The 22,500-nt window shown below is 42.4% G+C and overlaps 1 protein-coding gene across 1 annotated transcript in view; it reads right to left on the bottom strand.

Annotated features, from left to right (window-relative positions):
- The window catches only part of kcnn3 (potassium intermediate/small conductance calcium-activated channel, subfamily N, member 3), a gene marked incomplete at both ends in the record, with an annotated part of 242,181 nt that overhangs the window by 47,956 nt on the left and 171,725 nt on the right, over window positions 1–22,500 (bottom strand). The window contains one exon of the mRNA XM_080739938.1: window positions 14,723–14,864. Within this exon, the coding sequence (XP_080596064.1) occupies window positions 14,723–14,864 (142 nt within the window). The remainder of the gene's footprint in view (window positions 1–14,722; window positions 14,865–22,500) is intronic.

Here is a 22,500-nt window from a genome sequence, read left to right as displayed (position 1 = left end):
TATGTCCAAAACTGTTACTTTTCAGCATTCAAATAAAATAAAATAAAACACACACAGCAAAAGTAGCAGATATGGCAAAATCTCGATATTTCGATGTCCCGTTGTTTCGAGGTCCCAGTAGTCCGGTTAGGGTTAGGTTTAGGGTTAATGTTAGGGTTTAGGCTTTGGGTTAGCATTCACCGGGTTAGCGTTCACCCGCGTCGGCAGGTTAGCCTCGGACTACTGGCACCTCGAAACAACACCGCGAAATATCGATACGCGCCCACAGATCTTTATTTCGAGCTTGTGCATCTGCTACTTTTGATGCTTTTGAGTCAAGACGTTTCTGCCCGACAGAAACAATGTACACCATCAGCATGTGCATGTACAGTATCGGGAGAGTGTTTTCTGCAGGTGTTTCAGTCCGAGTGTATCAAAGGGTGCGTTCGGAAATACGCACCGGGTGAAGCCCAACCCTAATCCTAACCCTAACCTCAGTAAAACTATGCCTAAACCCAACCCTAATCCTAACCTCAGTAAAACTATGCCTAAAACTAACCCTAACCCTAACTCTAACCCTAACCCTAACCCTAACCAGACCCGGTGCGCATTTCCGAACGTACCCTTTGATACACTCGGACTGAAAACACTCTCCCGTACAGTATCATTAACTCATTTCCTGCGATCCCCGTCGAAACCGGAGATTTCCCGCTGTACCACTCTGCGATGCCCGTCGATCCCGGAAATGTAATTAGCTTTAATCATTATGAAACAATTAAAAGTATGGTCGCTGTATATAGCCGCTTCGGAGACTTTAGGCCCGCCTCCTAACTGTATCCGGTTGTATTTCCCGTTTGGACCGGATCTAGGTTTCCATATCCGGTCTGACGTCCAATCGCAGCTCCGTTCGCATAGCTTTTCATTGTAAACAAGTGAGCTGACTGCATGGCCATAGAATGGCGTTTTTTTATTTATTTTGTAGCTGTTTGATTCTTTTACCCGCCTGGCATATGATCTGCGCACATATCGTCTGATATGTGTGCGAACGTGTCCACGCGCACAGCTGGCTGTTCCAATGTTTTTTTATGTAAACACTGGCGGATAAGCAGGGATACAGCGTGGCAACGGATATGTCTATTTCAATGTTTTTTTTTTATTTGAAAGGTGTCACCAAGTCTACACGTCTACTAGCTGAGTCGCACACAGATAGTGCACGATGCGTGCGCGTGCCCACGTTAAAAGGTAAGGACAATTTGGCAGCTGCTTACTACAGCTATGTTTAAAATGGCAGCAAAATTGTTAAAGTGCGGGTGCCATGATTTTTCCCCCCTCTAAAACATGATTATCAGGTATTATGATTATACTAGGAGGAAGATTTTTTCCAAAAAAGTGTACAGAAAGAGTTAAAATTATGTTTTTATGTGGCCACACCCACCAGTTCCTTGGTATGCGTGGTTGTCATGGTGGGTGGTGACCCAGCTAAAGTTAGCCACACCCACGTATGTTGGGTGAATGGTAATTAGGGTAGAGGTTGATTCTGTGATGTAATAAGTATCTGTGTTTTTGGACCGGCACGTTTGACCCCACAAGGTGGCAGCCTCCAGCTAAAACCCAAATAGAAAGGCAATACATAATTGCTCATAACCACCACACCAGGGGGTCTAATGAAGTACCTCCTAGACACATGAAAACCAGAAAAAGTACAAAACTATGGCACCGCCTCTTTAACTGACGCATGACAGTTATGTTAAGTGTATAACAAAAAAGAAAAAAAAAACTCATACTTGAGAGCAAAAGGGAGAGAGAGAGGGGGGAATTGGGACTAATAGTTGAGCTCACAAGGTCCTTTTGTATTACCCAGCATGCATCACTGATGGAGGTGCCTGAATGCCCAGTCATCAACATACAGTACATTGCACGCACGCACGCACGCACGCACGCAAGCAAGCAAGCGCACGCGCGTGCTCGCACACACACACACACACACACACACACACACACACACACACACACACACACACACACACACACACACACACACACACACACACACACACACACGTACATATATAGCCCAAAACGGACTGGCCACAGCTTATTCTCTGTAATGAGAAACTGTCAGTCATCCAAGCTGGCTAAACTTAAACCTAAACTGTCAATCTGCCTGTCTTTCTGTCTGTCAGTCTGAGACAGAGAGGAAGAGAGGCAGAGGGGTCATCACCATGCCGGCTTACGGTATGATGGATATTTTCATAAAGGTTCTATTTATGCCACAGACTTTGAATGAGTGCTACCAGAGTAGACATACGCATATATGCTGTAGGACTATAAAATATACTACTATACTGTACTATATTGTACTACTATACTACAATGTTTTTATATATACTTTTATTGTTTTTTTTTTGTTTTTTTTACACACAACACAATATAATATACAACATATAATCACACACATTCACTCACATTCACACACACACACACACACACACACACACACACACACACACACACACACACACACACACACACACACACACACACACACACACACACACACACACACACACACACACACACACACACACACGTACCACCTGCACATGCCCATCAAATGACATTGTTCACATCATCCTTCTCTTTTCCTTTCCTTTTTCTTTTTCCTTTCCTCCTCCTGTTCTCTCTTTCTCTTTAGCCACACATCCTTATTTCCTTTATGTTCTTGTTTCCATGGCGTTCATATACGTCTCCCAAAGCCGGTCAAAGTCACTCTGTCTACCTCTAACCACATAGGTTAGCCAATAGAGTTCATGAGCTCCCTATGCCACATCCTCAATGTTGGGGCTTCAACACTTTTCCAGCATAATGCCACAGCTCTTCTAGCTTGGAGAAGTCCAAAGTCAAAGAGTTTAGTTTGCTTTGCTATTACTACTATACTACTATTAATGTGCCATAAGTGTCTACATGCCAATGTGCTATATACATGTTTTAAAACAATGAAAGTCATTCTTTCATGGCTCTCTCTCTCTTTCTGTCCCCCCGACACGGTCAAGGCAGTCGGCCGCCCACCCTACAGCCTGGGTCTTCCTGACATTACTTCCAGTTAAGGGGGAGTTTTTCATACCACTTTTGCAAAATGGCTTGCTCAGTGTAAAGTGTCTTAGATAACTTGTTATGATTTGACACTTTAATGAAATTGAATTGAATTGAAAATCCTGCATTTATTAAATCAGCGTCCTATACCTATCCTGAAGAACATATTTATTAGTTTATTCATTATTCATTTATTTACTTATTTATTTTAAATAAAAATCAAATCCACTATCACGGACACGTCCGTTCGAGGACCCCCAAAAAAAGGAGGTGAAAGTAAAAGAAGAGAGATGAAGGAAGAAGTGGTTAATGACATCACACGGTTCCTAGATAAGAAACCCTAATAACACTCTATGACATGCTGATAACCCTTGACAGGTTTATAACCTTGCCAGCGTTATTGCACTGATAACACAGGCAAAGCTGTGTGTCCCGGCTCCGGCACCCATCATGCACTGGCCCGGTCATTATGTGGGTGAAATACTGTATATAGGCTCCCCCGTGTGAAATAAATAATCTGACATGTCTTGTCCAGCGCATGCACTTTAGTTTAGGATGGGCAGACACTTAGGGAGAAGTGCTATGCTGTTCAATATGATATGAAATATAGTCGTTGTCGGGTGGAAACCTTGTATGTCCAAGACTGTTCATTTTGTATTTATCCTATTAAAAATTAATTAAACTAGTGAAAATAGCAGATCTACAAGCACACAACGCCTCGCACCGCGAGACGTTGTATGCTTGTAGATCGGCTGTTTTCACTACTTTTGTGCGACAGCCTTGAATGATGAAGCAGGGCTTTACTTGGTGAAAAAAACGTACAAACTTAAAACTTTGAGATACGAGGTTTCTGCCCGACTGACAATATGATATACATCATGTACATTAACCCATTAACTCAACGCCGAATGTACAGCAGACAACACAGCAGAGAGAGACAACGACTCAGCCCAAGTGGATGCATAAATGCATCATGACTAGAGATGGGACGATAAAAAAAACTCACGATAATCGTATCGTGGAGATTTAATTTATCAGGATATCGTCCTCCGTCATGCACTGGGATCAATTCACCTTTTATTTGCAGAGCTTCATATCCGGTATTTAAACCCTCTATTGGTAAAATGTACTTATAATATACATTCTTGATAGTCTTTTTTTCACTCTCTACCAAATCTCTTTGCCAAAAAATAGACGATCTAGATTGTAGATCGGCAATTTTTTGTCAGATGTTCTGCCCCAGGATAATAGATGTCGGAGATATTTTGATTATCGTGCTAATATCGTAAATCTTGATTTATTTCGTCACAATAATCGTGATATGACATTTTCATAACGTCCCATCCCTAATCATGACACATAACTGTTTGAAAACCAGCAGACTGCATCTGGCTCATTTGGAGGGTGAGCTGCGTGGATTAAAGTTCTCAATTATTCTCAGTCGACTGCTTTCAGTCATTTGGATTCCATAGAGGGCAGCATGTCTTCTGTGGAAGCTTCTAGGGTTGCGTATAGCGAAAATAGCCTCAATGCGCCTGTGGGCTGTTTTCGGTTATTATTTTAAGATTGATTTTTTGAAGTGGTCAAACTACTGTAGCAATAATGCTCAGAAGCATCTTAAAATCTTATAGTCTCGGATATTTCATAAAAGCAAAGGTTAAAGACTCAGTCGGTGATTTCTTCACCTGCTTGGCAGTATGTAGAACAGTAGGAACGATATGACTAAAACATCATATTGTCACTGTCGGGCAGAAACCTTGTATCTCCAAGTTTCAAATTTGTATGTTTTTTCGTACAAGACTGTCGCACAAAACTAGTGAAAATAGCAGGTCTACAAGCACACAACGCCTCGCGCCACGAGGCGATATTTTAAATCATTTTCAAAATGATAAACACATTTGGACATACCGGTAAAAGGTTTCCACGATATATATATATATATATATATGTGTGTGTGTGTGTGTGTGTGTGTGTGTGTGCGTGCGTGCGTGCGTGCGTGCGTGCGTGCGTGTGTGGTAATTGCTTAGGAAACAGTGCTCCTTTCACAAATTGCACGTCAAGACTTGGCCACACAACACTTTCCAGACGTGGCATTTTGCTTTCTATTTTGCCAATAAGGAGGCATTTGCAATAGTCAAGCCTGGACATGACTGAGGCTCGGAATCCTTGGTGAGGAAGGATGTGATCCTTCGGATGTTGCACAGTATACTATACAGACCCACAGGATCAAGTGTCTAGCTGCAGTGTCTGCCTCCAAGCAAGGGATCACAAACCTCTCCATGCTATTATAAGGACCGCAGAATTGCCATAGCCCGTGGCTGCGGCTCTGCCATTGCGAATCGGCTTTTAAAAGAAATATGAAAATACAAAAAAAACAAGACACAAGCTAAGGGGCAAACAGGCCCCTTGAGAAATGGAAATTTCTCGGTTCAATCCCCTTCTCCCCATGGGTGTTGAAGTGTCCTTGAGCAAGACACTGCTCCAGACGAGCAGCACAGTGCATCGTGATGTTTTGTGAGTGTGTACAAGTGTATCTGCATATTATATATATTTTTGGACAATTTGGGGAAATCTTTGACAATAGTCACATGCCCAAAATAGGGATGCCAGGTTTAAAGTAGTCCCAACTGGCACAATCATCTTGATTACAGTTTCTCACGATTGTTAACACAACAATCTAACATTCTGCACAATTTTCACACCCTTACTGTAACTTCATGTACCAATAGCTTGACCCGATTTGGCACTTCTTCACACTCCCTTTTCTGCATTAGACTCGGATGTTCCTTCTTTACACTCTGATGTCAATTACACATCACCTTGTTGTCAAAACATACACACAATGTTGGGTTGTTACACACACTTCTCAAGTAAAATCTCAAAGTTTCAACCTACAACACACAACTATTCAAAACTCTACACATTCAAGTGTCAATTACATCTCACCTTGCTGTCTAAACACTACACACAATTGAGACAGGAACCAGAGGCAGAGATGGGCACAAAATACAAAAAAAGATTTGAAATACAAAGATACAAATACCAGGATATTGTCACCAGGATAGTATCTTGGTGACAGTGTCCTGGTCAGTATTAGACCAATTACTTTCCAAGTATTTAGATTTTTACTTTTTTGTATTTTGTGCCCATCTCTGAGATGCCTAAATCTATAGTGTAAATCAATAAAACTTTTTGGATGCATATTTGTGTGCTGTTTTATGTTTGACTATAAAAAAGTAGGCCTACACTGAGTGATTTTACAAAAGGAGAAATAGCTCATACTCCAGAGTCATTGTCATTCATATGTGTTCCATTTCAATGATTGTCTTTTCAATTTTGCACTGCAGTGTGTTGTAAATGATTGGTAGTGTGCAGCAAATGCTTAATTGTGTGCAGCAAATGCTTAGTTGTGTGTACCAAATGAAAACACGAGTTCCATTTTGTGAACACATCAGTTAAGTGATTTGATGGAAAAGAGTCATCTTGGGAAGGGAGTGTGAGGTTTAGCATTTTGTGTCTGAGGTTTTCAGTTTTGTGTGTGCAGTTTTGAGAAAGCCGTTATTGTAGTGAAAAATGTGTGTTAACAATAGTTGTGAAAAACTGTAACCTATTAAAACCAGGAAAGCATTTCAGATTTTAGCATTATAGCTTTTTTCTTTTTTTTTTTTTTTTTTTTAATCTCTCAGGATTTAGAACAGTGGTTTGCAAAAATCATGAAAGTGTTGAAAAATGTCTTAATAATTTTAACACAAAATCTTCTCTTCTGGGTGGTGAGCTTGTAGATCTGCCATTTCCAGAGAGCACCACCCGAGCGCAACCAAACGTAAAATGACTTGTCTTGTAGTTCTACTGGATCTCTTCTCCACCAGTGCCTCCCTAACATTTTAGTCTAGTTTTTATTTGTTGACGATATTGTCATTGTTTTGGTCACCATAGCGTAGTTTATATTTTGTTTTCATTTCATTTTCGTTGGTGGAAAAAGGGGTAGTTGACAAATCTTTTTCATCATAGTTTGAGTGTAGGAAATCAACAATGACTGTTGGCAGTCGGGAGGAGGAAGCATGAAGCTCCTACAGGGGCGTCAATTGGGTATGGCAGGGGTATGCAGCTGCCATACCCTGGGCCCAGGGGGGAACATAAAAGTTACTTTTAAATATAAATCCATGAATGTCTCTTTGTCTATCTGTTCTGGTTATTATGTTGTTAAATTACATTAAAATAACTACAAAATGCAAAATGTAACAAAATGGTCACTTTAACAAGGGATTATAATGATATTCCCCACATTCTCCCCATCTTGACAAAATGGTATATTACCAGGTTCCGCAGGTCAGCTGCACAGGTGCAATGCATTATTGTTAATTGTGGCACGTTTACTAACATGCCAGGTTTACCTGCACTTGAACAACCGTTCCAGGCTGCCATATCCAGCCCAAGAAACCGTAGAAACGGGGAAAAACATTTAATGTACTTCTTAAATTAAATGTATCATGTTGCTAAGGTATGGCAACATGACTGGTGTCTTGCACGCGTGCGAAGGCCGCGTGCAAGACACCAGTCATGTTGCCATACCTTAGCTTTCTCTGAACTCACGCCACTAAGCATGAAGCTCCTATACTGAGCATCAACAAGCTCCTATATTCTGTTTGTTTTCTGGGCATGAATTAAACATGAGCGGCAGATTGAAAGGCTACGCATTCGTCCCACCGTACATGTATGTGCTTTAGGCATCAAACCACATGGGAAACGGACGGCACACGCGGTATGCGTGTGTGTGTGTGTGTGTGTGTGTGTGTGTGTGTGTGTGTGTGTGTGTGTGTGTGTGTGTGTGTGTGTGTGTGTGTGTGTGTGTAAGAGCCCCATCTTTAGTCAGGAAAGACAGCAGGGGGTTGATTGCCTCTTTAGTGCTGGGTTTTTCCTATGTGTTTTTGAGTGTGTGTGTGTGTGTGTGTGTGTGTGTGTGTGTGTGTGTGTGTGTGTGTGCGTGTGTGTGTGTGTGTGTGTGTGTGTGCGTGTGCGTGCGTGTGTGCGTGCGTGTGTGTGCGTGTGTGTGTGTGTGTGTTTGAGTGAGCGTGCATGTGAGCGAGCGCGCATGCTTGTGTGGAGGAGGCGTTGTTTTCTTTATCCACGATTGACGTCTGCCGTGTCTGACAAGCATGCCAGCGGTATTGTATGGAACAATGTTTACTTTGTAACTGTCTGTTTTCCTATTGTCTGACTGCACTGGCAGTGTTTATGTCCTTTGTGTACAAGGCATTGTTGTACTTCTGTTTATGATGTGGACGTAAATCAATATTTCAAATGTTAGTGTGTGCGTGTGTGTGCGTGTGTGTGCGTGTGTGTGTGTGTGTGTGTGTGTGTGTGTGTGTGTGTGTGTGTGTGTGTGTGTGTGTGTGTGTGTGTGTGCGTGCGCGGCTCTGCGCGCGCACGTGCGCACGTGCGTGTTGAGCAATTTCACACACTGCACATAAACTGTATACGTCCTTAATGGCAGCCATAATGTTAGCCCTATAATGACAGCTTTAATATATTAGCCATAATGTTAGCTTTAATATCAGCCTTAATGTTAGCTCTAATGTTAGCCTTTAATGTCAGCCTTACAGCAACCAGCAGCATCATCAGCAGCCCTATGAATGTTCAGCACAGAGGAACAGCATGTAGGACGGCTGTTCCTCTGTGCATTCAGGCCTCTATCTAACATGATGGAGTGGCAAAACAATCCCAGACAGAGGCCAGAACTACAAAAATGTGTCGCACCAGGGGACTGCTTCCGCGTCCGAATGCGGCTCAAAGAAGGGGCTACGTTCCGTTATTATCCACGTTGTCAAAGATAAAAGCACAAAAAAAGGAATTTCCCAGCCTTCTCCTGAGCTTCATGACTGCTAAAACTGAGACCTGGGTTCGATTCCCCGTGACTGGAAAATATTCCAGTAAACACATGTCGGCGCACGCGCTCTAAGACTCTCCGTTCTCGTCTGAAACAAGAGGCCGTAAGTGTCCGAACGCGTCGCACGGGTGAAGCTGAAAACGAGTTGGGAACGCGTCGGGAGGTTGAAGCAGAGGGGGTGAGAATGGGCTGGAGGTTTTCAGTTTTGAGAAAGCCGTTATTGTAGTGAAAAATGTGTGTTAACAATTGTGGAAAAACTGTAACCTATTAAAACCAGGAAAGCATTTCAGATTTTAGCATCATAGCATTTTTCTTTTTTTTTTTTTTTCAAAAAAATCTCTCAGGATTTAGAACAGTGGTTTGCAAAAATCATTGAAGTGTGTAAAAAAGGCCTCTATCTAACATGATGGAGTGGCAAAACAATCCCAGACAGAGGCCATAACTACAAGAACTCGTCGCACAAAGGACCCGAGGAGAGCACAAACAAACACATGCGCGGACCCATGCACACACACAGACTTTCACTTGTAAAAGAGTATTTCTACACAGCAGTATTGATACTTTAACTAAAGTAAGGGAGCAGTCGTACCGCATTTTATATCAGGGCTTAAACCAAGGAGACTTGACGTTCAGTAATTGGGTCTTATGATCAAAACAAGAACATCATAATGTTGTGTAAACCGGAAAATATGGAATTGGCCACGGACAAGGACATTGTCTTTGTACGGACACTTTGGTCATCAAAGTGTCTGAGCGCAAGGCACGACAACTCGCTCGCCTGGCAGCTCACTCTACGGCGCCTCTCATGGGTTAAGTCCGCTTAAGCCAGTATTTTTTTTCCCCGCCTAAATTTAGACAGGGAAAAAAAAACTTCTACTTAAATGCAGTTTTTGGCAAGTTTTGTCTGGTGAGTCGAGAATAAATTAACTTAATTGCCTTATATCTGTACGCACCAGTGTAGTACTTAGACAGACACACACGCGTGCGCGCACGCACACACACATGCGCCTCGGTCCGGGTGCTCGCGGTAGATTTCTAACACTGTTGGCCTTCAGCGTTGTCATGGTAACTAGGCTGAGATTTCCACCTAAAGAGAGCCATTATAGTTCATCTCCTCTTTTAACTCCATCCCACCTTCCTTCCATCCTTCTATCATTCCATCCTTCTATTCTTTCACTACACTCTTCTCTCCATCCAGCTTTTCATCTCTCTCTCTCTCTCTCTCTCTCTCTCTCTCTCTCTCTATGTAACCCACCTCAAGGTGTATATAGTTTTTTTTTTCTATAATTTTTATCCCACGATTTTGCAACCCATTTTTTCACCCAGTGCCAATTCACCCTTTGTTAGCCTCCTGGTTGGTCCCTGACTGACCAACCAGCAGGCTCTATCTGCCTTGTCCCGCCCTGGTTCCGCCTTTTTTATGTTGAATTAGCTAAAACATAATTTTTGGAGAAATAAAAACATTTAAAAACATGCTGATTCACTATGCTGCCACTGAGCAGCTCCAATTGACTGAAACAACGTTTGAAATTAGAATTGAGCACACAGAATAACAATATGAAGCAACTGAATTAACATGGCAGTGGATGGAATGTCCCACTGAATGTCCCTCCAAGTCAAAGCAACCAATGGGTGTGGAGAGGGGCAGGACAATGGGCGGGACTTGACAAAGGGTGAATTGCCTAAGCTATGTAATCCTGGGCTCTGCTCTCCCTCTGCCGCACCTGAGGAGACAACGGATTGACCTCATGCTTCCTTCTATGCATGAGTAGTTCAAGTTGTTTCTTTTCACCTGACAGGGGGGATTTCCCCGGTATGGACGTAGCGCATGGAAGGAACACATTATTCCAACCAGTTCCTTTCCCCTCCATCAGGCGCCCTCGCTGGCCAGGGAGAGGCATTTTAGAGACCAGGATTACTGCATGTTTTTGTGATGGTATCTACCCTAGGAGACAAGGGGAGAACATGCAAACTCCACACAGAAAGGCCCTTTCGCCAACCCCCATTTCGCTGATGACGCGGAGGAGGGAACACGGCCACAGCGCCCACAGCGTCCCCCGGCGGGAATTGAACCCAGGGCCTTCTAGCTGTGAAGCAACAGCGCTACCGACTGCACCACCATGCCCCCTGAACGTCTATATTGTTGTTGTCAAAAACCTCTCCATATTTTTACTTTTTGTGTTTTTCGTAGAATAATGCCCTAGCGATCAACAGCTTTACACAAGAGCATCAAAAGTAGCAGATCTACATGCTGCTTGCAGATCTATGAACCCGCACACTGCCACTTGCAAGTTCAAGAGAGTTGTTTAACAATAAATAATGGAGCAAGGTTTCGGTCGTGAGACTTTCCTCAAGCTGCCTCGAGCTTGTAAGGCTGTAAGTCGATCTGCCCGTTTTTACCCTTTTGTGTGATCAGCCAGCTTCAACTTGTTTTGTTTACTAAGGGGCTGGATATAGATTGTTATCCATTTAACTCCGAGAGGGTACGACATGCAATCAAATGGGTCCATTTGATTGCACGTGTACCCTCTCAGAGTTACAACATGGATATGGATCTATGCTTTCCTTGATTGATTGATTGAATACTTAAAGATTATCAACAGTACAGGTAGTGCAGTCAAAGGTTATGCTAAAAGACCCAAGAAGCCCTATAGGGGCTTGTTTCCACTGTGGTCCTTTAAAACCACTTAAGCCCCATATGGGAAGCCGGCTTCCCATGACCAGTCACCAAACTGTTCAGTGGTCAATAAATCAATAGAGACAAAATCTAATTACAATTTCAATGTTGATTCTGCTACATGGGCCCTACAGCACATAATCAGCTGCCATTGTCATCCATGCATTACACATATTACAGTATTATTGCACCTTATTTTTAATCGTTTTTATCATTACTCACCCTATACTTTAACATTACTAATATTACAACACTACTCTCACTAAAACATCTGTAGAGTTTACATAGTTTGAAATATATTCCTAAGGTTTTGCCTATCAATTGGTGACACCTTGATGGACAATTTCTCTATTCACTATATATGTCTCCAATGAGGTCTTGAGTCTTTTTCAGTATTCAGAATGCACATTTTCCATAGGCGGAGGTCTTTTTCAATCCTCTTTTCCTAGGTAAATGATCACAGCAGAAATGTGGTGTTTTACACTACATTTGTGAATTTTCAGGGGTTAGCTTACATTTGGTGGATCAAGAGTATTGCAGTATTGGAATCATTGTAGTTTTGCGTCCACAACTGTTCCAATTTGGGCATGCATTTTAGGCGGATTTTTCCCCTGGACCCCCGTGGGGTTCAAGTGGTTTAAAACCCTAGAATAAAACACTTAAAGTGAGAGGAGAGAGAGATGGAACGAGAGAGGGTGAGAGGGACAAGAGAGAGAGAGACGGGGAGAGCGAGAAAGAGAGATGATGATGATGATGAAGAGAGGAGCGGCGGAGCAGATGGTAGAATGAACAGAACATAAAATAGACTGCTATGGAGGGAGAGAAAGAGAGAGAACGGGGGAGAGAGAGAGAGAGAAAGAGAGGGAGGGAGAGAGAGAGAGAGAGACGGATATAATGAATGAACAAACAGAGGGAGATAAAACAGGAAAAGAGAGACAGAGAGGGAGAGACGGCACGTAGGCGGTAATTGTGAACTACAAGTTACGACCTTTATTATACAACAGAGGACTACGTGTGCGCGCGTGCACACACGCACACGCACACACACACACACACACACACACACACACACACACACACACACACGCGCGCGCGCACACACACGCACACACACACACACACACACACACACACACACACACACACACACACACACACACACACACACACACACACACACACACACACACACACACACACACAGTGTGTGTGAGAGTTCCAGAGAGACAGATGCAGGCAGACTAAAGCGTTGGCAGAAATTAATGTATTCGCTAATCCTCGGAAAAGGCGGACAGACAGTCAGGCAGACATGCGAAAACTAACAGAATAACTAAAACTAGAATTGAAATAAACATTGTAGTGAATAAAAACCACGCTTGCTTTACACAAAAACAATGCCTGACTGAAACTGTATGGTGTGTTTTACAGAAGTACCAATAATCACAGAGAAAACGTTGTTAGATTTAGTCTTTCCCGGTGTCCTATTAGACATTAACACCGTACTTCAAGGGTCTTCAACAGGGGGTCCGGGACCCCTAGGGGGTCCTCAGAGTTACTACAGGGGCTCCTCCAAATCTTTGTGTGATAGAACACTTTTTTCTCCTTTTTTATATTAACCATTTGAACCATATCATCCATATCCTGAGAACTTAAGACAAAAATATCAGCTATTTTCGGCAAAGAGCTTTGGTGTAGATGGGGAAAAGAGCAGACTAAGTACAGTGAACGAGTGAAAGTTTATTAAGTATTGATGGTTCAAGTGGTTAAATATCTGAACACAAATTGAGATGAATCCAAAATACACTGATGATTGTGATGTCAAAACTATATGGAATCTCTGAAAAGGTTGTGGTGATCCCTGCTTCATTTATCTCAACTAAGGGGTCATTGGCCTGAAAACGTTGAAGACCCCTGCCTATACTTAATCATAATACAGCACAGGGTTCATCGCCATGCCGGCTTGTGGTAACCTGACTCCGCCAGAAGGTGGCGTCTTGAGTTCCGACGCCACCATCTGGCCGAGTCAGGTTAGGCTTGTGGTGGACATTTTTGTCAGAATAACATTTTTGCCAAGGGCATAAAATATGACCAGAAACAGAGCTAGCCCTAAAAGTACAGTATACTACTGGTGCTGTGGTCCTCAAAGTGGATTGAGTGTTCCTTGAAGGTGGTCCAAATGGACCATTACAGGTCTGTAATTCTGAGAGTTATGGGGGTCCTTGAAAAGTTTCTGAACCACTGTACTGGCAGACTCCTAATGTGCCATAGAGTTGTAGTAAATCAGTGTCATACATATTCTGAAGAAAACCTGGAGACTTGACATTCAGTAATCTGGTCTTGGTCAAAATAAGAACAGTATAATGTTATGTAAAAACAAAATATAAGGGACATGTCTTGCCACGGCCACATTTGTTTGTGTAAGGACACACTGATGACCCCTGCAAAACAAAAGTATCCACAAGTTTGAAATGCTGCGCTAATTTTGCTGCTTTGAATTTGAATCTTAACCACAAACGGGGTTCTTGTTGCTATACTGTATGTATCAGGCAGAAAACCTTGTATCTCCAAGTTTCAAATTATTATTATTATTATTTATTATTAATGTTTTCGTAAAGTAAAGCCCTGCTGAAGCAAGGCTTTACTAGACTGTCACACAAAAGTAATGAAAATAGCAGATCATCTGTGTACATGTATTTAAATCCTTTTTAAAATGATGAATACAAAACGAACGGTTTCCACCCGACAACAATAGTTTTTTTTTTTTGGGGGGGGGGGATGTTTTGATAAATATTTGAAGTTTAGAAAACGTAATCCTACTTGGGGATTCTAAATTCCCACAGTGCGTTGCATCGCAAGTTCACAACGTGTTATGAGCTTATACCGTAGATCCACTATCTTTGCAATTCATTCTGAGCATTTTGAATCTCGCCCCCGGCTATACCAGATTAGAACAGACAGACAGACAGACAGACAGACAGACAGACAGACAGACAGACAGACAGACAGACAGACAGTACAGTACAGTACAGTACAGTGCAGTGCAGTACAGTACAGCAACAGTAACAATGCAGTAACAGTATACAGACCATAATCCCGGTGAGTAGACAGACTCCCTTGCCACAGTAGGTGTGAGGCACCATGTCTCCATAGCCGATGGACAGGAAGGTGATGGAGATGAGCCACATGGCACCCAGGAAGTTACTGGTGACGTCCTGGGCATCATGATACCTGGGACACAAACACACACACACACATGCACACGCACACATACGCACACACACACACACAGACACACACAAACACACACACAACCCATCACTGACCGCCCTGGCACGCACGCACACATGCACACACACGGACACACAACACATCACATCAACATTATACATACCAGCTGCCAGGCACGTGCACACATTGACATCAATGGGGGCTCGAGCCCCTACCCTTTTACTGACCACAAACGCAGCATTTACTATAGTGTATGCCGCATGTCCAAGGTTGTGTGCTTGTAGATCGGCTATTTTTGCTAGTTTAAATCATTTTTAAAATGATAAATAAAAAAAGAACAGTTTCCACCTGACAACAACAATATTATAATTGTTTATAAATGTTTTAATAAATATTTGAAGTTTGTCCGAAAACTTCAGGGTTTAGAGGGCGTTTTTAGAATCGGCCTCAGTCCTAATGGGTAAAAAAGTTACAGTTTTGGACATTGAAGCAATAAGCCACAAGAGGCATGTGGTTAACTGGTATTTTATAGCGGCTGAGAGGCGTTATAAAATACAGGTAACCACATGCCTCACGTGGCTTATTGCTTTTCTAAAACGGTTACAATATGGCAACATGAAAAATCATGGACATGTACCAATTAAAACCTTTCTATTTCACTAATAATTCACTATAAAGGGGATCGTTTTGGAGGTTCCTAATGACTACAAAATGATAGAAAAGCTACAAAACTTATATCCGCTCCCGACTCCTCCTGAACGAGCCCTTTATGCTGTATGCTGCATCTCCAAGGTTTGATTTCTTATTTTGATGTAGTTATTTTTTACATGTTTCTTTACTGTTTTATTTCCTCCTTGCTCTCCCTCTCTCTGCCGTCCCCCTCTTTTTTTCTCATTTCTGAAAACAACAAAATGACGGAGTTTGTACAAAAACACATTTCACCTGACTTCGTCCTGACACCAGCAAACCCGTGGTGTGACGATACAGTTGATTCCGATTCCCTCTCACTGTCCAACCTGAACCCCCTCCTCAGACGCACGCATGCGCACGTCACTCAAACGAGTCACTCAACAGACGATGCTTGCAGATCGTCTGTTTTCACTAGATTAAATCGTTTTAAAATCATGGATACAAAACAAACGATTTTGGACATGCAAGGTTTCCACCCGACAATGACGATATGTTTGTCCACTTTAACCATCTACACAATGGATATTTGAAAATTGCCAGAGAGAGACAGTCAGTGTAGGAGAGACAGACAGTAGGAGAGCTAAGAGACAGACAGCATAGGAGAGACAAGGCAGGTCGCAATTTACAATGAAAAGCTTCACCGGCTGTCTGTCTGTCCGTCACGGCACACTTTTGGCTCTACTCTTATCTCCGCCAGCGTTGCCCCTATCCATGCCAAACTTTGCACACACACTCCTTGGCTGGCAAACCACAACCTCCGCCCCTGCTTTCTCACATGTCCCTCTTCTAGCGCCACCATGAGGTTGCTTATTTGTGTATACATGCGACCTGGCTGTCGCTTATCGCCCGATTAGGGAAGATTGTACTTTTACTCCACTACAATTAGTTGAAAACTTTAGTTACTAGTTACTTCTAGATTTTGATCATTATTACGAAACAACACACACTAAGCAATAACCACTTGAGTATACACATTCCTGTCGTTTAAATAGCAGATCTGAAAAAATCCTTTTTTCCATTAAACAATACTTTTGTGCTTTTGCTCAAGTAAATTCTGAGTTCTGGATTTTACTTGTAACGGAGATACTTGTACTTAAGGGACCCCTAGGGGGTCCTCAGAGTTACTACAGGGGGTCCTCCAAATCTTTTTGTGATAGAAACCTTTTTCTCCTTTTTTATATTAACCACTTGAATCCTAGTGTCCATATTCTGAGAACTTTAGCCAAAAATAGCAGATCTACAAGCTCACAACGCCTCGCGCTGCGAGGCGTTGTGAGCTTGTAGATCGGCTATCATCGGCAAAGACATTTGGCGTAGAGGGTAAAAAGAGCAGACTAAGTACAGAGTGAAAGGTCAAGTTATGTATTGATGGTGGTGGTTAAATATCTGAAAACACAAATTGACATGAATCCAAAATACACTGATTGTGCTGTCAAACAATGAAACTGTATGGAATCTATGAACAGGTTGTGGGGGTCCCTGCTTCATCTCTCTCTCAACTAAGGGGTCCTTGGCCTGAAAACGTTGAAGACCCCTGGTTTACGGTCTACTCCTGCAATATTTCCATTGGGATCCAAATGCAAACAGAAACAGAGAATGAGTCCACTTCAGCACCACGGACAGCGACACAGCTGGCTGGGCTTACTGCTTGGCAGCGTGTCATTAACCACTTAAAGCCTCTATTCCAGGGGTCTTCAACAGGGGGGTTCTCAAAGTTACAACAGGGGGTCCTCCAAATCATTCCTATTTTATATTAACCACTTGAACCCTAGCGTCCATATTCAGAGAACTTTAGCCAAAAATAGCAGATCTACAAGCTCTGTGAGGCGTTGTGAGCTTGTAGATCGGCTATTTTCGGCAAAGAGCTTTGGTGTAGAGGGGGAAAAGAGCAGACTAAGTTCAGAGTGAAAGGTCAAATGTATTAAGTATTGACGGTTCAAGTGGTTAAATATCTGAAAACCCAAATTGACATGAATCCAAAATACACTGATTGTGCTGTCAAACGATGAAACTATATGGAATCTATGAAAAGGTTGTGGGGGTCCCTGCTTCATCTCTCTCTCAACTAAGGGGTCCTTGGCCTGAAAACATTGAAGACCACTGACTTAAACCCTCTATTCTTAGTGAAACTGTCCTTGGACTGCTGTTGTTCCACACTTCTGCACAAAAAAACCTTGCCAGAAATATAGACGCTCAGAATAACCTTTTTATTTATCGATTACTGACCCCGTGCAGACTTAAATTCATGGGGTGGGTAATTGAAAGGAGAAAATGAAGCTTAAAGTCCCATTCCCACTGGGGCCAGATAAACAGATATGTCTCCATTCAAGTGGATGGAGATACAGATAAAGAATGTTTTATCTGTATCTTGCCATCAGGGACGTGCTGGCCATTGGGAAAAGCGGGACAACTCCCGAACGGCCGGTTCATTCCCGGCCGGTCCAGGCCGGCAATTAGGAAAGAATTGAAAATAAAATGTCAGCCTTCGTTCCATTTTGGGGGCTGGGCGGCCAACAAAGTAAATTGTCACTGTCGGGCAGAAACCTCGTATCTCCAATTTTCAAATTTGTACATTTTTTCGCAAAGCAAAGGCCTGTTTCATCATACAAGGCCGTTGCACAAAAGTGGTGAAAACAGCAGATCTACAAGCACACAACGCCTCACACCGCGAGGCGTTGTGTGCTTGTAGATCGGCTGTTTTCAATAGTTTCAATCATTTTTAAAATGGTAAATACAAAACAAACGGTTTTGGACGTACAAGGTTTCCACCCGATAACGACAAAATGTAACTAATGTAATTGGCCCACTGGCTTGTCACTTCTTCTGAAATGGAAAATCTTTGAGTAGCAGCAGCGCTATAGAGAGATCTCTCTCTCTGTAGCGCGCAATGAGGGCCTCTACAACTCTTTTTCCCGGGCTGAATCAGGGGCCCAGCACGTCCCTGCTTGCCATCCACTTGAATGGAGACAGATGTTTTTCATCTGTTTATCTGGCCCAGTGGGAATGGGACTTTAGTATGGAAACACCAGTTAGTTGTTCTGTCTGTGTGTGTGTCCTTCCCTCTGTCCAACACCTTGATGGTGAAATCAAACGGAACAAATTATTGTGGTGGTTTTAGGTCAGCCAGTACCAGTTCCATGTGGTGTTATTATAAACAATAGGATCCAATGGTGATGTTTAGGTGGTAGGGGGAGCAGAAATAACATCATTTAAACCTTTTTTTTTGGATAAAATACAAATGTTGTGATACTGCAACAGTGGGTCTTACAGGTTTAAGGCCCATTCCCACTGGGCCAGATAACAGATAAAAAAATCTCTTTCTCCAGATATTTTCTCCATTCAAGTGGATGGTAGATACAGATATATTTTTTTAATCTGTAACAGATATTTCTTTTATCTGTGACAGATATATATTTGAAAGCCGCTTCCAAGGAGTGGCTTTGTGTGTCCCATGTCCATATATGGTCATTTCAGTCCAGAATGAACAGGTTTTTATCAAAAACAAAATGTGTGTCCCATGTCCAAGTCCATATATGGTCAATTCAGTCCAGAATGAACAGGTTTTTATCAAAAACAAAATGTGTGTCACCTCATGTCCATATATGGTCATTTCAGTACAGAATGAACAGGTTTTAGCTGTCCCGTACGTCCAGACACGTGTCCGTCCCGGTCTGATGATTGGATACTTTGAGGATTGGTCAAGCTTCACATGACAATTCGGCCCTCCAGATAAAAACATTCATACATTCATTCAGAATAAAGAATGTATCTATGTGTTCCAGAGTTCATAACTCTGGAACACATAGAATAAAAGTTCACCGCTTCACATCGAACTGAGGTTTGATTTTTTTATCTGTATCTACCATCCACTTGAATGGAAAAATATCTGGAGAAAGAGATTTTTTTTATCTGTTATCTGGCCCAGTGGGAATGGGCCTTTAAACTGTAGAATCTCGATTGCCGATCGTCAATCGTACCACTGATAAACATTGACATTATACCACCGTCAGACTGTAGTGGCTTATAATGCCAAGGTCACACCAATTGAAGCGATCGAATGTCTGTAGTGAGGATGTTTGAAAACGGCCACGTCCGCGGCATGAGTGACACACTCGTAAATATCCTCGCTGTGGAGTGAGAAACCTCATTGTGTCCGCAACTGTTACTTTTCTGGGTTCAAATTCAATAACAGCACAAGTAGCAGATCTATACAAGCTTGAAGTTGAGAATAATTCAACGTTGCCACGAGCTGCTCTGTGACGAGACACAGAGCAGTCTCGTCCAGGTTGGTGTGGACTAGTCGTGCACACACACTCACACACGCACTAACACAAACGTGCGTGTGCGCGCGCGCACACACACACACACACACACACACACACACACACACACACACACACACACACACACACACACACACACACACACACACACACACACACACACACACACACACACACACAGAGAGAGAGAGAGAGAGAGAGAGAGAGCCCTTGAGGCAGACAGAAACTGACTGCTATATTGGCAAACAAAGCAGTTGCAGATGTGAAGTGAATGAAGATCGAGCAACTGCATGGTCTCGCTGCTTGCATAGAATGTAGAAATCATTTACAAACAAGCTGCCAGAGACTGGAGTTGTCTGTGCCTGTTCCTGTAACTGCAGGCTTTGATCAGCCCGAAGTGCTGGAGCTCTCACCGGAGCAAAACAACTCACTTACCGCCGCCGTGGCGCAGAAACCTCGCATGTCCAAGTTATACATTTTTGCGCTTTTTTGTTGAGTACCTAAGTCCATATTTTAAAAATTTGAATATAGATATTTTTTGTGATTTACCAGACTGTCAACCACACACTAGAAGTTTTTAATCTGTTAAATTCTTAAAGCACTCCCCCCTCATTTTGTTGAATTTTATTTTTTTACTTAACTCATATATATTAGGAATTATAAGACATAATACTTATGGATATACTTACTTACTTACTTACTTACTTACTTACTTACTTACTTACAGTACTTACTTACTTAATACTTCTGGGCGACTGATTTCCCCCCTTGGGATAATAAAGGTATCTATCTATCTAAAGTGGAAAAACAGTATATCTCCAACAGTTTGTGGAACAACAGTATAAGTCCGTACACGCATTATTCAGCAGACAAAGGGAGCAGATAACATTACAACAGACAACTGAACAAAAAGAGGGGGGAGTGCATTAACAATTTAACAGATTAAAAATGATTAGTTTGTGGTTTACAGTCTGGTAAATCAAAAAAATATATGGACTTATGCCTCATTCACACTACAGATATATAGTTGAACGTTTTGCTTGGTAATTCAATGTAATCTCAATGGAAACCAGCTTTAAAGATGCAGGAGACGCTCAAGACAAAGCTTTGAAAGCTTTAAAGCTGGTTTCCATTGAGATTACATTGAATTACCAAGCAAAACGTTCAACTATATATCTGTAGTGTGAATGAGGCATGAGACTGTTATTCGTCTCAGGTACTCAATTAACGACCCTACTTGGTCACACTACGGCGTCAGACGAAAGCATCGAAAGTAGCGGATCCGCAAGCTCGACGTGTTTTCTGAGCTTGTAGATCTGTGACTTTTGCTATGTTTGGATTTTGAATCCTGAAGAGGAACAGTTTGGGACATACCAGCTTTCCACTCAACACATGCGATATTTATGAGTGTGTCGTTCATACATTTTCAGAATATCCTCACTGCAGAGATTCCGCTCGCTTCCACTGGCGGTATAATGTTGATCAGTGGTGCAACTGACGATTGACAAAGGAGATTCGGCAGTTTAAAAACCCCACAGTGGAACTGGTACAGCATGACGCTAAACCACAGCAATAATTGATTTCATTTGATTTCACCATTTTATATTTTATATCGTCACTGTCGGGCAGAAACCTCATATCTCCATGTTTCAAATTTGTACATTTTATTGCAAAGTAAAGCCCTGCTTCACCATACAAGGCCGTTGCACAAAAGTAGTGAAGACAGCAGATCTACAAGCACACAACAGCTCGCACCGCAAGGCGTTGTGTGCTTGTAGATCGCCTGTTTTCACTTTTTTCAGTTTAAATCGTTTTTAAAATGATAAATGCAAAACAAAATTATGTTTTTTTTATATTTTGGTTTTCTGAAAAATGGACAACAGGGACATTTATGTCAGTTTAGTTTAGTTTGATTTGATTGTTTTATAAATGGCAGCGTGGATACACTTTTAGATATTTTTTGTTGTTTAGACCTACAACTAGTTCTTGGTTTACTCGTCGCGATCCTAGTTTACTGACGCACTGAAGACTACACTCACACGCACACATGTGTAGCACACACCGAAAATGGCAGAACATATATCTGCCATGTCCTGCCGTACGAGTGTTGTGAGCTTGCAGGGCGGCCATAGCTTAGCAGCTACAGAGGCCGTCTGGTGATCCGAAGGTCGCTGGTTCACCTGGTCTATGTGTCCAAGTGACCCTGAGCAAGACACTTAACACCTAACTGCTCCCTCCAGGGCCATCGCCATGATCATCTGAGCAGAGAGCAGCCATAAACTGGACCAAACTAGAAACTGAACGTCCCTCGTGGGATTAACAAACGTCTCCCCATTTCTAGGTGTTTCCTGAGTGGTGCTCCTGGAAGGAGCTATACTGTAAGCTTCAACATTTGGCGTTCTTGTACGCCCACACTGACCACGCTTCGCGAGAACGCTTAAGGAAATTAACTCATAACTGGCACTGCTCACTTCACACTAGCGTTTTTTGAGTGGTGCAAACCGCTCTTATAAGTGGCTGTGCGTGTGTCCGTAGCCTTTTTCCTCAGCGTTTTGCCATAGTAAAATGTGTGTGTGTAACATCATGTTTGTCTAGTGATGTCATATGTCGTATGTCTGTAGCCTTCTTCCTCAGCGTTTTGCCATAGCAAAATGTGTGTGTGT

The sequence above is a fragment of the Nannobrachium achirus genome (genome assembly GCF_963921795.1).
Source record: "Nannobrachium achirus genome assembly, chromosome: 2".
Lineage (NCBI taxonomy): Eukaryota > Metazoa > Chordata > Actinopteri > Myctophiformes > Myctophidae > Nannobrachium > Nannobrachium achirus.
The sequence above is the reverse complement of the archived record's forward strand: the minus strand, read 5'-3'. Positions and strand labels throughout refer to the sequence as shown.